At 44.8% G+C, this 12,336-nt stretch overlaps 2 protein-coding genes across 2 annotated transcripts in view; one reads left to right on the forward strand and one right to left on the reverse strand.

Moving 5' to 3' along the window:
* ARMC10 (armadillo repeat containing 10) overlaps window positions 1–4,711 on the reverse strand; it is a 36,404-nt gene extending 31,693 nt beyond the window's left edge. Inside the window, exon 1 of the mRNA XM_066353921.1 lies at window positions 4,437–4,711. Within this exon, the coding sequence (XP_066210018.1) occupies window positions 4,437–4,575 (139 nt within the window). The 5' untranslated portion in view covers window positions 4,576–4,711. The remainder of the gene's footprint in view (window positions 1–4,436) is intronic.
* A 119-nt stretch (window positions 4,712–4,830) lies between these two features.
* Window positions 4,831–12,336, forward strand: part of FBXL13 (F-box and leucine rich repeat protein 13) — a 273,369-nt gene continuing 265,863 nt past the window's right edge. Inside the window, exon 1 of the mRNA XM_066353904.1 lies at window positions 4,831–5,171. Within this exon, the coding sequence (XP_066210001.1) occupies window positions 5,097–5,171 (75 nt within the window). The 5' untranslated portion in view covers window positions 4,831–5,096. The remainder of the gene's footprint in view (window positions 5,172–12,336) is intronic.

Consider the following 12,336-nt stretch of genomic DNA (forward strand, 5'->3'; position numbering starts at 1 on the left):
AATACAGACTAGGGCTGAAATAAATGAAATGGAAACTAAGAGAGGAGAAACTCTTCCGAACTCATTTTATAAGGCCAGCATTACTCTGATATCAAAACCACACAAGGATGCCACAAGAGAAGAAAACCACAGGTCAATAATCTTGATGAACATAAATGTAAAAATCTCACCAAAATATAGGCAAAGTGAATTCAACAATACATTAAAAAGTTCATACATCATAATCAACTGAAATTTATTCCAGGGATGCAAGGATGGCTCAACATCTGCAAAAACAATGTGATATACCACTTCAGCAAAATAAAGGATTAACATCAGATGATCACCTCAGTAGATGCAGAGACCATATCTGACAAAATTTAACATCCACTTATGATAAAGTCTTAACAAAACAAGTATAGAGGGCATGTGTCTCAACAGAAAAAGACCATATATGACAAGCCCATAGCTACATCATACTGAATGGCAAAAAGCTCAAAGATTTTCCTCAAGATCAGCAATAAGGCAAGGATGTCTAGTGTTGCTACTTTTATTTAAGAGTATCACAAGTTCTAGCCAGAGCAATTAAAAGGAAAGGGCATCCAAATTAGAAAAGAAGTAAAACTGTTACTATTTGCAGATTACCTAATAAGATATATAGAAAACCCTAGACTCCAGACATAAATTCACACATGCACAATCAATTAATTTATGACAAATGAGCCAAAAATATACACACAAGGAAAGGACAGTCTCTTCAGTAAGTGGCGTTGTGAAAATCGAACAGCTATGTGCAAAAGCATAAAACAGGACTTCTATCCTTACACCATAAACAAAAATCAACTCAAAATGGACTAAAGACTTGAAATTAAGACTGTAAGCTAAAACTCCTAGAAGAAAACATAGGCAGTAAGCTTAAATAGGTCTTAGCATGATTTTGTAGATTTGACACCAAAAGCAAGAGCAACAAAAGTGAAAACGAACAAGTGGGACTACATTAAACTACAAAGCTTTTGGAAAGCAACAAAAGTATCAACAAAATGAAAAGGCAACTTATGGAATGGGAGAAAATATTTGCAAATCATTCCTCTGATAAGGGGTTAATATCCAAAATATGTATATGAAGAACTCATGCAACCCAATAGCCAAACCCCCCAAACAATCTGATTAAAAAATGGGCAGAAGGTCTAAATAGATTATTTTTCCAAAGACATAAATGTGGCCAACAGGTCCAACAGGGACATGCAAATCAAAACCACAATGAAGTATCACCTCACACATTTAGAATGTCTATCTATAGATAAGAGATACTAGAAAGCCCGGCGGTCATACGAAATGACCGCTGTTCTAGATATTATAAATTGTAATTAAAACGACTTGTGCAAAGGTGTCTGCTAATTCAAACTGAATTACTCAGGGCAGGCAGCGAGGACGCCCCTTTGCTTAGTGCCCCACGGGGTTTCCCCCTTCTACTTGCTTAATTGCTTAAAGTAGAGTGCAATGAAGGAAACCACTGGCGGCGGTACATTTCTTAAGAGCCACCTCTAGCTCAATAAATAAAGGTGATTTAAATAATAAAATGTTAATTCACATGTCAAAGATCTCTTTGTACACAACATTTCTTGTGTAGATCTTTCCATCATTTTTAAGCTCGCCTTGCAGAAGACCATCAATTATTTTTAATTTTATGTCCATTCTTTCACGAACTCTTGAACAGGCAACATAAAGTTGACCATGTCCAAATGCAGGCTCAGGTAAAAAAATGCCAACACGCTTAAGCGTTTGGCCCTGAGACTTATTGATGGTCATAGGAAAGGCAAGTTTTACAGGAAATTGTCTACGTCTCAATTGAAACGGCAACCCGCATTTGCTTTGCGACTGAAGCAAGCCTTGTCTTTCTCTGCTCAGTGGTTTCTTTTTGTCGAGAAAGCCGTTTTTGTGCAGCTTTAGCTCCTTTTCTCTCCTCTTCAGTGCTGTATTTTCTAGGAGGCATTCTTAAAAAAAATTACGTTAAGACGTAGTTTTTATGTAAAACAGATGATTGCCAATGCAAACAAATGTTCACCTTCCCCCTGACATGCTCAATTTGCGTTCAGCCTTAAATTGTTTCAAAAGCAGATGACTGCCAATGCAAACAAATGTTCACCTTCCCCCTGACCCACTCAATTTGCGTTCAGCCATGGCAACTTCACCCCATTGGCTAGTACAGTTACGCAAGCAACCAATAAGCTATCGGCGACAAACAGACACTTAAGCCGCATATAATAAAGAAGTGCTGGTGGGGATGTGGAGAAAAGGGAACACTTGTGCGCTGTTGGTGGGAATGCAGACTGGTGCAACCACTGTGAAAAACTATATGGAGGAACCTCAAAAACTTAAAAAGTGGTGTGTGTATGTGTGTATATATATGAAGTATTATTCAGCCACCAAAAAGGAAATCCTGCCATATGTGACAACAGATAGATCTTGGGGGCATTACGCTAAGTGAAATAAACTAGACAAAGGAGGACAAACTGTATCTCACTTATATATAGACAAACTCGGAGTGTGGGGGTGGCTCCATGCATAAAATGGGTGAAGGTGGTTAAAAGGTACAAACTTCCAGTTACAAGATAAATAAATCCTGAGGATGTATAATGTACAGCTTGGTGACTGTGGTTAACCATACTCTACTGTATATTTGAAAACTGTTAAGAAAGTAAATCTTAAAAGTTCTCATCCCAAGAGGAAAAAAATTGTAACTATGAGTGGTGATGGATGTCAATAAACCTATTGTGATCATTTTGCAATATATATCGTATTGTACATATATACTATGTTGTACACCTAAAACTAAAGATAATATATGTTAATTGTACCTCAATTAAAAAAAATCATCTTCTAAAATCTAAGATTTGATGCTGACAAAAATGGGTATATCTCAATCTTCCTCAGAGATAAAGCTATATGTTCAGGAAGAAGGGACTGTGAGCAACTTATTTGTAAGCTGCCTGACCTAAGGTAATGGTGATTTTTGGGAACTGGTAAAATTAAGTTTAAAAGTAAGACCTTGATCATTATAAGTGAAAAGGTATGTGAGTCCAAGCCACCAGGACAATGTCTTATACAGAAACATCTCTGATACAAAGGCAGCATATTAGGCTTTGTAAGTAAGAATAAATGCAAATCTTTTAAAACAATGGATTTTTCCCTTGCACAGAAAGGGAAAGAGACCTCCCCCCACTCCCTTTTCTTACACCATTTCCTTGAGCAAATTTTCAATTATTTTATCAGTCTCTTTGACATACATAATACATCTTTTTAAAAGCTAAGTAAGCCTCTTGCCACTTTACAACCCAAGAAAATCTTTTTTAGGGGCTTTGGGATTATCTGTTTACAATGTAAAGATCAAGGAAGGTCAGACTGATCTGATCTTGTCTCTGAGTTTCGCCTTGGCATCTGGCTTAACATTGTAACCACTTATCATAAATGCTGAGAAGTCTTCTTGTCCCTCCCTCTGGGTAAGGGTTAACACAAATAGCACCCCAAATACAAGTGAATTTAGGATGAGCTATAGGGAGGTGGCTTCTCTGTAATTCCCTGCAGCAAATGCTGCTGTCACATCCTCTTAAGGACAAGTTGTTTATCTTGAGAACATACTTGTAATATGAAATGGTCGTATCTGCCTAGGTACATAAAGGGCTGAGAATTCTTTGTCTTTGCAATCCTATTAGCAGATCGCCTAAGATGGGTGTAGCAATCTGGTTGAATGCTTATTCTGTAATAAAGCTATTTTAGCTTCCATTATCTGAAATATCCCTCAGAACATTCAACAAATTGTTAGAATCCTGAATGCATCTATCAACTTCTGGACAGAAACCTAATCCTGTACTTGTACCCCATGGGGGGGGGTGTCCCCCATGCATACAACTGTTCATTCTGAAATAGCTATATCTACATCTATCCCTTTGTACAGCACCCTTCTGCAACTTGGCCTGTATATGGACCACAGTGACTTCAAGGTAACTCCCTTCTCAGAGGCTGGGCCAAGTCTAGGCAGAACTTCCCCTCTGGCGTCCTTTCTTCCAGGGTAACTGCATGCAGAATTTCATCTGCTGCTCCAGGCCCCGGTAAAACCCCGTCCATAGTCGGGGGATCCCTTTGGCAATACAAAGGTCTGGAACAAGCTTTCACGTGAGAAGCAATCAACATGCTTTTGAGAAACCTAATACTCAGGCGTGACGTCAGACTCAAGCAGAAAGTTTGGGCAATTTTTCATCCCAGAATTTTGAACAAAGAAGCGAAGGCAGGGAAGCGTCAGAACCCTGCCCCAATCAAGTGGACGACCCGCCCTCTGCACCTGGGCCTCCCTCCCTCTCCCGGCTCGTTTCTCACTCCGAGCACAGCAAAGCCAGGAGCGCCTAGGAGAGCCCCGGTCTCCCGTCCTCGATCACCTGCCCGGTTCCCCGTGGCCTCACCTGCGGACCGCGAGGGACGCAGCCGCAGTCCCCGGCCGCCCCGCCGCGGGCCCCGCGTCAGCTTGTAGACGCAATAGCAGACGCCGGCCCCGAGGACCAGGCCTGCCGCCACCCAGCCCGCGCCCCGCGTGCCGCTCATGCCGCCGGGGCCCGGGCGCAGCGCAGGCGCTGGCGCGGGGGGATGCAGGGCGCCGGCGCGAGGGTTTTGCAGAGCGAGCCTGTCCCACCGCCACCCGGGATGCAGCGGAACCGCCGGAGGAGAAAGGAAATGGGAGCCCGAGCTCCGCCTCCCGGAAACAGCGCTACGACAATAGTAAAACCGCCCACCCCGGCCACGGCCGCGGCGCGTCCCTGCGGCCCCCAGGGCGGGGCGAGGGGCGGGCCGGCAGAGTCGCCCTCTGCGAAGAACTGCCACACTGCGTGACACGAAGGGGCACAGGTGACTGCCAGCACGCGGAGATGGGCGTCTCAGAACTCCTTCCCTGACCCCTGCTGCCCTGGCCCGAGGCCGCTTCCCTCCCCTACACCCGGCGTGAGGCTGCTGAGTTTGGGGTGCCCCGCCCCGCCGCGCGGTTGCCAGGACAACGCCGGGACGCGCCTGCCCCGGCGGCGCCTGGCGTGGAGAGCGTGAGCGCGGTTTCAGTAGAGCCAGCCTTTGCCATGGCCTCGCTACGCGCTGCCAGCCCCAGTCTGAGAAATTACTTTAAGGAGAAATACATTCCTCAGGTCTGCGAGGTACTGAACCACTTGGCGGCAGAGTTAGAAGAGGGAGGAATTGGAAAGTATTTCCCAAGAGGAGGGCCCGGGGTTGGCCGGGAGCGGGAGTGGAGGAAAGGAGGAGCGAGTGGGAGAGGACGAAGTCAGCTTTGGATAGGTCGGCGGTCTGGGCTGAACAGAGATCCGAGAGAAGACAGGGTTGACGGTGGCTGAAAGAGGGGAGTGGGTGACAACTCCTGGGAAGAAAGAGCACAGGGCTCCAGAACAGAAACTACAAACTCCGACTTTAAAGATTTGGACGAGAGGAGCCTGAGGACGAGATCTGGAGTGAGAAAGAAGTGCCCCAGAGACAGAGGAGGGAAATCAGGAGTCTGGCTTTATGAAGAGAGTGGGCAATAGTGTCCCCTAAGAAAAGGACCTGAAGGGATATCGTGGGTTTGGCCCAAGGAGAGCCTGGGGTTTGAATGGAGTGATGAAGGGGAGTTGGAAAATGACAGGTGTGGATGTATCTCTTGTCAAAATTATACAGTCAAGATTTGTGTATTTGAACTTATGTTTATTTTACCTAAATACTCTATATAATTGAGAACAGGAAGGAAACTGATGGATATATAAATAATAAAATAATAATAAGGACCACAGAATGGTGATAATTGCTGAAACTGAGTGATGGGTAAATAAGAGTTCATTGTTTACTTTGTATATGTTTGAAGTTTTCCATAATAAAAAGTTAAAATAAAAGATAGTCACATCTGGGTGCTTTTTCTCATAATGTATGTAGCTAGGGGTGGTTGGAATGACAGGCTTGATTTGGCTGTGTAGTTATTTCCCATGTTTGCTTGTTCTATCAATTATCCATGGCTATGCAATACAACTGCAAAATTTAGTGGCTTAAAACAACAGGAATCGTTTAGTTTGCTGAAGAATAGGAAATTTGGGCAAGGTTTTTTTTTGTTTGTTTGTTTGGTTTTTTGTTTTTCTGAAGCTGGAAACGGGGAGAGACAGTCAGACAGACTCCCGCATGCGCCGGACCAGGATCCACCCGGCACGCCCACCAGGGGTGATACTCTGCCCACCAGGGGGCGATGCTCTGCCCCTCTGGGGCGTCGCTGTGCCACGACCAGAGCCACTCTAGCGCCTGGGGCAGAGGCCAAGGAGCCATCCCCAGCGCCCGGGCCATCTTTGCTCCAATGGAGCCTCGGCTGCGGGAGGGGAAGAGAGAGACAGAGAGGAAGGAGGGGGGGGTGGAGAAGCAAATGGGCGCCTCTCCTATGTGCCCTGGCCGGGAATCGAACCTGGGTCCCCCGCACGCCAGGCCGACGCTCCACCGCTGAGCCAACCGGCCAGGGCCTGGGCAAGGTTTTTTAGGAGGAGCTATTCTCTGCCCCATGTGGTATCATCTTGAGTGGATCAACAGGCGGTTAAAGAACCACCTTTAAGATGGTTCACTCGCATTGGCCCTGGCTGGTTGGCTCAGCGGTAGAGCGTGCGGGGGACCCGGGTTCGATTTCCGGCCAGGGCACATAGGAGAAGCGCCCATTTGCTTCTCCACCCCCACCCCCTCCTTCCTCTCTGTCTCTCTCTTCCCCTCCCGCAGCCAAGGCTCCATTGGAGCAAAAGATGGCCTGGGCGCTGGGTATGGCTCCTTGGCCTCTGCCCCAGGCGCTAAAGTGGCTCTGATCGCGGAAGAGCAACGCCCCGGAGGGGCAGAGCATCGCCCCCTGGTGGGCAGAGCGTCGCCCTGGTGGGCGTGCTGGGTGGATCCCGGTCGGGCGCATGCGGGAGTCTGTCTGACTGTCTCTCCCTGTTTCCAGCTTCAGAAGAAAAAAAAAAAAAAAAAAAAGATGGTTCACTTGCATGCTTTGCAAGTTGGGTCTGGATGTTGGCTGGGAATTCGGCGAGGTCTGTGAACCGGTAAGTTTGGTTCCTCCTCATGGGTCTCTCCATGGGCTGCTTGAACTTCCTCACACTATGGTGGCTTAGTCCTAAGAGCAGGTGTCTCCAGAGAGAACTAAGTAGAAGTTATATCATCATTTATCACCTAGGCTCAGAAGTCAACATAACATTATTTTCATCTAGATTCAAGAGGAGGGAACATAGACCCCACTTCTTGATGGGAGATGTAGCAAAGTCACATTGCAAAAGGAGCCTGTGGCATGGGAGATACTGTTATAGCCATTCTGGAAAATACAATCAGATGCACCTGGCTTGTTCAAACAAGGGGAATCTGGAATCAATTTTTATCTCAGAGCATTATCTGAACAAATAAGATGTGGATCACAACAGTGTCACTTAGTAAAAGGTCTGAACCCTTCTATAATGATCTCTTTTTCCTTTTCTATTTTCCCAGGAGCAGATGTATAATGGACATTAACAAGTTGCCTACACCAGTGGTCCCCAACCCCCGGGCCGTGGACCGGTACTGGTCCACAGAGAAAGAATAAATAACTTATATTATTTCCATTTTATTTATATTTAAGTCTGAACGATGTTTTATTTTTTAAAAATGACCAGATTCCCTCTGTTACATCTGTCTAAGACTCACTCTTGACGCTTGTCTCGGTCACGTGATACATTTATCCGTCCCACCCTAAAGGCTGGTCCTTGAAAATATTTTCTGACATTAAACCGGTCCATGGCCCAAAAAAGGTTGGGGACCACTGTGCTACACAATATCTACTTCCTCCTTCCCTCTTCCTAATATTCTTACATTTTTATTTTATTACCTACCTTTTCCCCTTAGAGCCCATGTGCTTCAGGGATACTATCTGTACGTCTAGAGTTGGCTGTGATTAGATTACAGTGGTCGGCAAACTCATTAGTCAAGAGAGCCAAATATCAACAGTACAACGATTGAAATTTCTTTTGAGAGCCAAATTTTTTAAATTTAAACTACATAGGTAGGTACATTCCTTATCAAGGTAGCGCCTGCATGTATTTTGTGGAAGAGCCACACTCAAGGGGCCAAAGAGCCGCATGTGGCTCGCGAGCCACAATTTGCCCACCAGGAGTTAGGAAAACTAGTGCATTGAGTTTCCCTGGCCACAATGTTTGTGACCTTGCTGGGTGGTGGTGAGGATAATGGGAGAAGGCAAGATGTGATTGAAGACAATTTAGGTCAGGTTGCTTGTTGTAATGTTGGGATAGAGATTTACTATCTCTGGACAGTCATGGGGGGAGCATGTAGCCCTGCGAGCAATTGGCAATTATGTCCACAAGGAGAGATGGTTTTAAGGTAAAGTGGATTCTGAGGAAGGCAGAGTGGGGAAATGGAAGGAAATCAGGTTTCTAGTGGCATCAGTAAGTCACTGGCTTAAACCTACCTGCAGCTTGATCTTTTGAATTTTCAATTGTGGGATCCAACAAATTCCGTGTGGAGCTGAGGTTTATTACTGAAACCTTAAGCATCAGAAGCAATACAAGGGCATTATTTTTATTGTGAGATTGCCTAGAGTTGATTTTTAGCTTGCCAATTACTAATCATGGAACTTTGAGCAAGCTTCTGAATCTCTCTGCCTCAGTTTTCTTGTAGTAAGATTCCAGATGGATGAGAGACAGGCTTTTATTTTCTAGAGTGAGAGAAAATGATTGTGAAAGGAAAAAATGGGGAAAGAAAATCACAAAATGTGTTCTCAGGCAAATTGATTTCAGGAAAGGTGAGGGTCTGGAAATGGATTCCATTATACTATTCATGCTCACGGATCCCCTGGAAAGCCTTGTGGCTCCTGGTGGTTTGTACATCCAGCTTAAAGACCTCTGGATTGTAGTTTCAATTGAAGTTAGGTCGCTTTTATTATATTTTTATAAAGAGCAGGTTAGGCTCTTGACACTTGCCAACCTTTTTTTCTGGTAGTGGGGGATAGTGCAGTACAAGCAGTCAGTTGGGGAGAGTACATTCCATTCTGTCAGCAAATATTTGCTGGGCATCTACCATGTGTTAGTGGAAAACACCTCAGCAGCTGCTACGACCACTTGCAGCTGTGACTCTAGAGCTGTCTCTTGTCCAAATTTTTCTCCTGAGTTTCCTGTGCATTTATCCATTGGTGTTCTATAAACACCTTAAGGAGACAGAAATAGGTGAAGTTAATTTTAATTAAAATTTTTTTTATTGATTTGTAGATAGAGAAGAGAGAGAGAGAGAGGGCGGGAGGGAGCAGAAGCGGGAAGCATCAACTCGCAGTAGTGGCTTTCCATAGGTGTCTTGACCAGGCAAGTCCGGGGTTTTGAACCCGTGACTCCAGCATTCCAGGTCAATGCTTTGTCCACTGCACCACCACAGGTCAGGCCTAGGTGAAGTTAGTTTTTTTTGTTGTTGTTGTTGTTTGTTTTTTTTTTTTTTGTATTTTTCTGAAGCTGGAAACGGGGAGAGACAGTCAGACAGACTCCCGCATGCGCCTGACCGGGATCCACCCGGCACGCCCACCAGGGGCAACGCTCTGCCCACCAGGGGGCGATGCTCTGCCTCTCCAGGGCGTCGCTCTGCCGCGACCAGAGCCACTCTAGTGCCTGGGGCAGAGGCCAAGGAGCCATCCCCAGCGCCCGGGCCATCTTTGCTCCAATGGAGCCTTGGCTGTGGGAGGGGAAGAGAGAGACAGAGAGGAAGGAGGGGGCAGGGGTGGAGAAGCAAATGGGCGCTTCTCCTATGTGCCCTGGCCGGGAATCGAACCCGGGTCCCCCTGCACTCCAGGCCGACGTTCTACCACTGAGCCAACCGGCCAGGGCCTGAAGTTAGTTTTAATAATATATTTTATTCACATCAATCTGTCCAAAATATAATCATTTCAACAGGGACTCGGTATAAAATCACTATCATCCGTGAGGGCACTGTGAGGAGAGGGCCGTCTATAAACCAAGAAGTGGCCCTCACCAGACACAGACTCTTCCTGCACTTTATCTTGAACTTCTCAGCCTCCAGAACATTGAGAAGTAAATTCCTGCTGTTTGCAAGTCACCCAGTTTATGGTGTTCTGTTATAGTAGCTCGAATGGTCTAAGACAGGGTAAGTCATGGACTAACTGTTGGAGTGGTCTGTTTCAAACCATAAAACCTTTTCATCCTTAGCTGAGAAGGACTCGAGGGGAGAATTCTGGAGACATGAGTGGAGATTCATGTGCATTTGAATTTAAGTGAGTTTGAAATCACGTGCATATGAATTTATTGCCCTCCCACCTTTCTGAATTTTGCCATCCATTTGGGAGTCTCTCTTTGGATACTACTGTATCTGCCTCCCTATCCCCATCTAAATGAGGCCTGTCCCAATAAAAGACAAATAAAATGTATGGAAAACATAGATGATTAATCCTTAGTCTGCTTGGGCTGCCAAAATACCAATTGCTGAGTGGCTTAAACAACAGGAATTTGTTTTCTCACAGCTCTGGGGGCTGGAAGTCCGAGATCAGGGTCCCTGCATGGTCGGGTTATGATGAGGGCTCCCTGCCTGGCTTGCAGACAGCTGTTTTCTCACTGTGTCCTCGCAAGGCAGAGACAGAGAGCAAGTTGTCTGGTGTCTATCTCTCTCTCTCTCTCTTTTTTTTTTTTTGTGAGAGGAAGGGAAGCAGAGACAGACTCCCACATGCTCCTTGACCAGAATCCACCCAGCAAGCCCACTAGGGGGCGATGCTCTGCCCATCTGGGGCCCTTGCTCTGTTGTAACTGGAGCCATTTTAATGCCTAAAGCAGAGGCCATGGAGCCATCCTCAGCACCTGGGGCTAACTTGCTCTAATTGAGCCTTGGTGCTGCAGGAGGAAGGAGAAAAGAGGGGGGAATGGGGAGAAGTCGAGAAGCAGATGGGCACTTCTCCTGTGTGCCCTGACCAGGAATTGAACCCAGGACATCCACATGCAGGGCCAACACTCTACCATGGAGCTCTTGGTGTCTCTTTTAATAAGGCACATAATGAGGAATCCACCCTCAAAACCTCATAACCTCATCTAAACCTAATTACCTCCCAAAGGCCCTATCTCCCAAATACCATCACACTGAGGATTAAGGCTTCAATATATGAACTTTGGGGGGGATCACAGTTCAGTCCATAGCAGCTAGTAGATGTAAGAAAACTTACTTAACCCCACTGACAAAAACAAAATGTAAATGAAAATTAATTACCATTTTTCACCCATTAAATCAACAAAAATTAATCTTTTGTGATTCTCAGTGTTGATAAGGTGAAATGGACACTTTCACTGGATGCTAATGAGGGTATAAATTAATAATTCCCTTTTAGAAAGCAATTTTGAAATATGTATGAAGAGTTTCAAAATACACCTTTGAATCTATTGTTATATAAATCTGTCCTAAGGAAACAGAGATGCCTTTCATTATTAGTAATGATAATTAATATGTGCATCTTATAATTTTTTTTAGGTGAGGAAGACTCCTGCATGTGTCCCCACTGGGAGCCATTCGGCAATCCCATATGGGGCTGATGCTTGACTACTGAGCTACTTTTAGCACCTGAGGCTGATGCACTCTGATGGAGCTATCCTCAGTGCCTGGGGCCATGCTCAAACCAATCAAGCCACTGTCTGTGGGAGGGAAAGAGGGAGAGAAGGGTGGGGGAAGCAGCAGATGGTCACTTCTCCTGCGTGCCCTGACCAGAATCGAACCCAGGATGTCTATACACTAGGCCTATGCTCTGTCCACTGAGCCACTGGCCAAGGCCCATATAGTTTTTAATAATGGGAAAAAGTCACAACATAAATGGCTAACCATTTGAGGTTATTAAAACTTTGTAGTACTTTTTTTTGCTAATAGATTATCAACCAAACTCAATATATAATGTTTTGAGGAACTTTTTGTAGACGTGGGAAAAATTTTGTAAAGTAATAATTAGCCAGAAAAAAAAGAAGAGATATAAAACCACATAGTATGATCCTATTTTAATTTTGTAAAAAAAATATATGCATTAAGGAAAGGCCAAAATTAAAATCTTTATTAACAGTTACTTATGGTTGGCAGTATGGTGGTCGATTTTATTTTCTTTGCATTTTTCTGAATTTTTCAAATTACATAGAGCATATACTAGTTTCAGAAAGAAAATGTTCATACTCTATTAAAACAAAGTAATAAAATGCTGACCTAAGTGTAGGAAAAAGTGTTTCCATTTCTGCTTTCCTGTACTATTATGTAATGAAATTCATACATGGAGAATTAGAAAGGAATAAACAAAGACAGCACAGGAAG

Source organism: Saccopteryx leptura, chromosome 12, assembly GCF_036850995.1.
Source record: "Saccopteryx leptura isolate mSacLep1 chromosome 12, mSacLep1_pri_phased_curated, whole genome shotgun sequence".
In the NCBI taxonomy this organism is placed as follows: domain Eukaryota; kingdom Metazoa; phylum Chordata; class Mammalia; order Chiroptera; family Emballonuridae; genus Saccopteryx; species Saccopteryx leptura.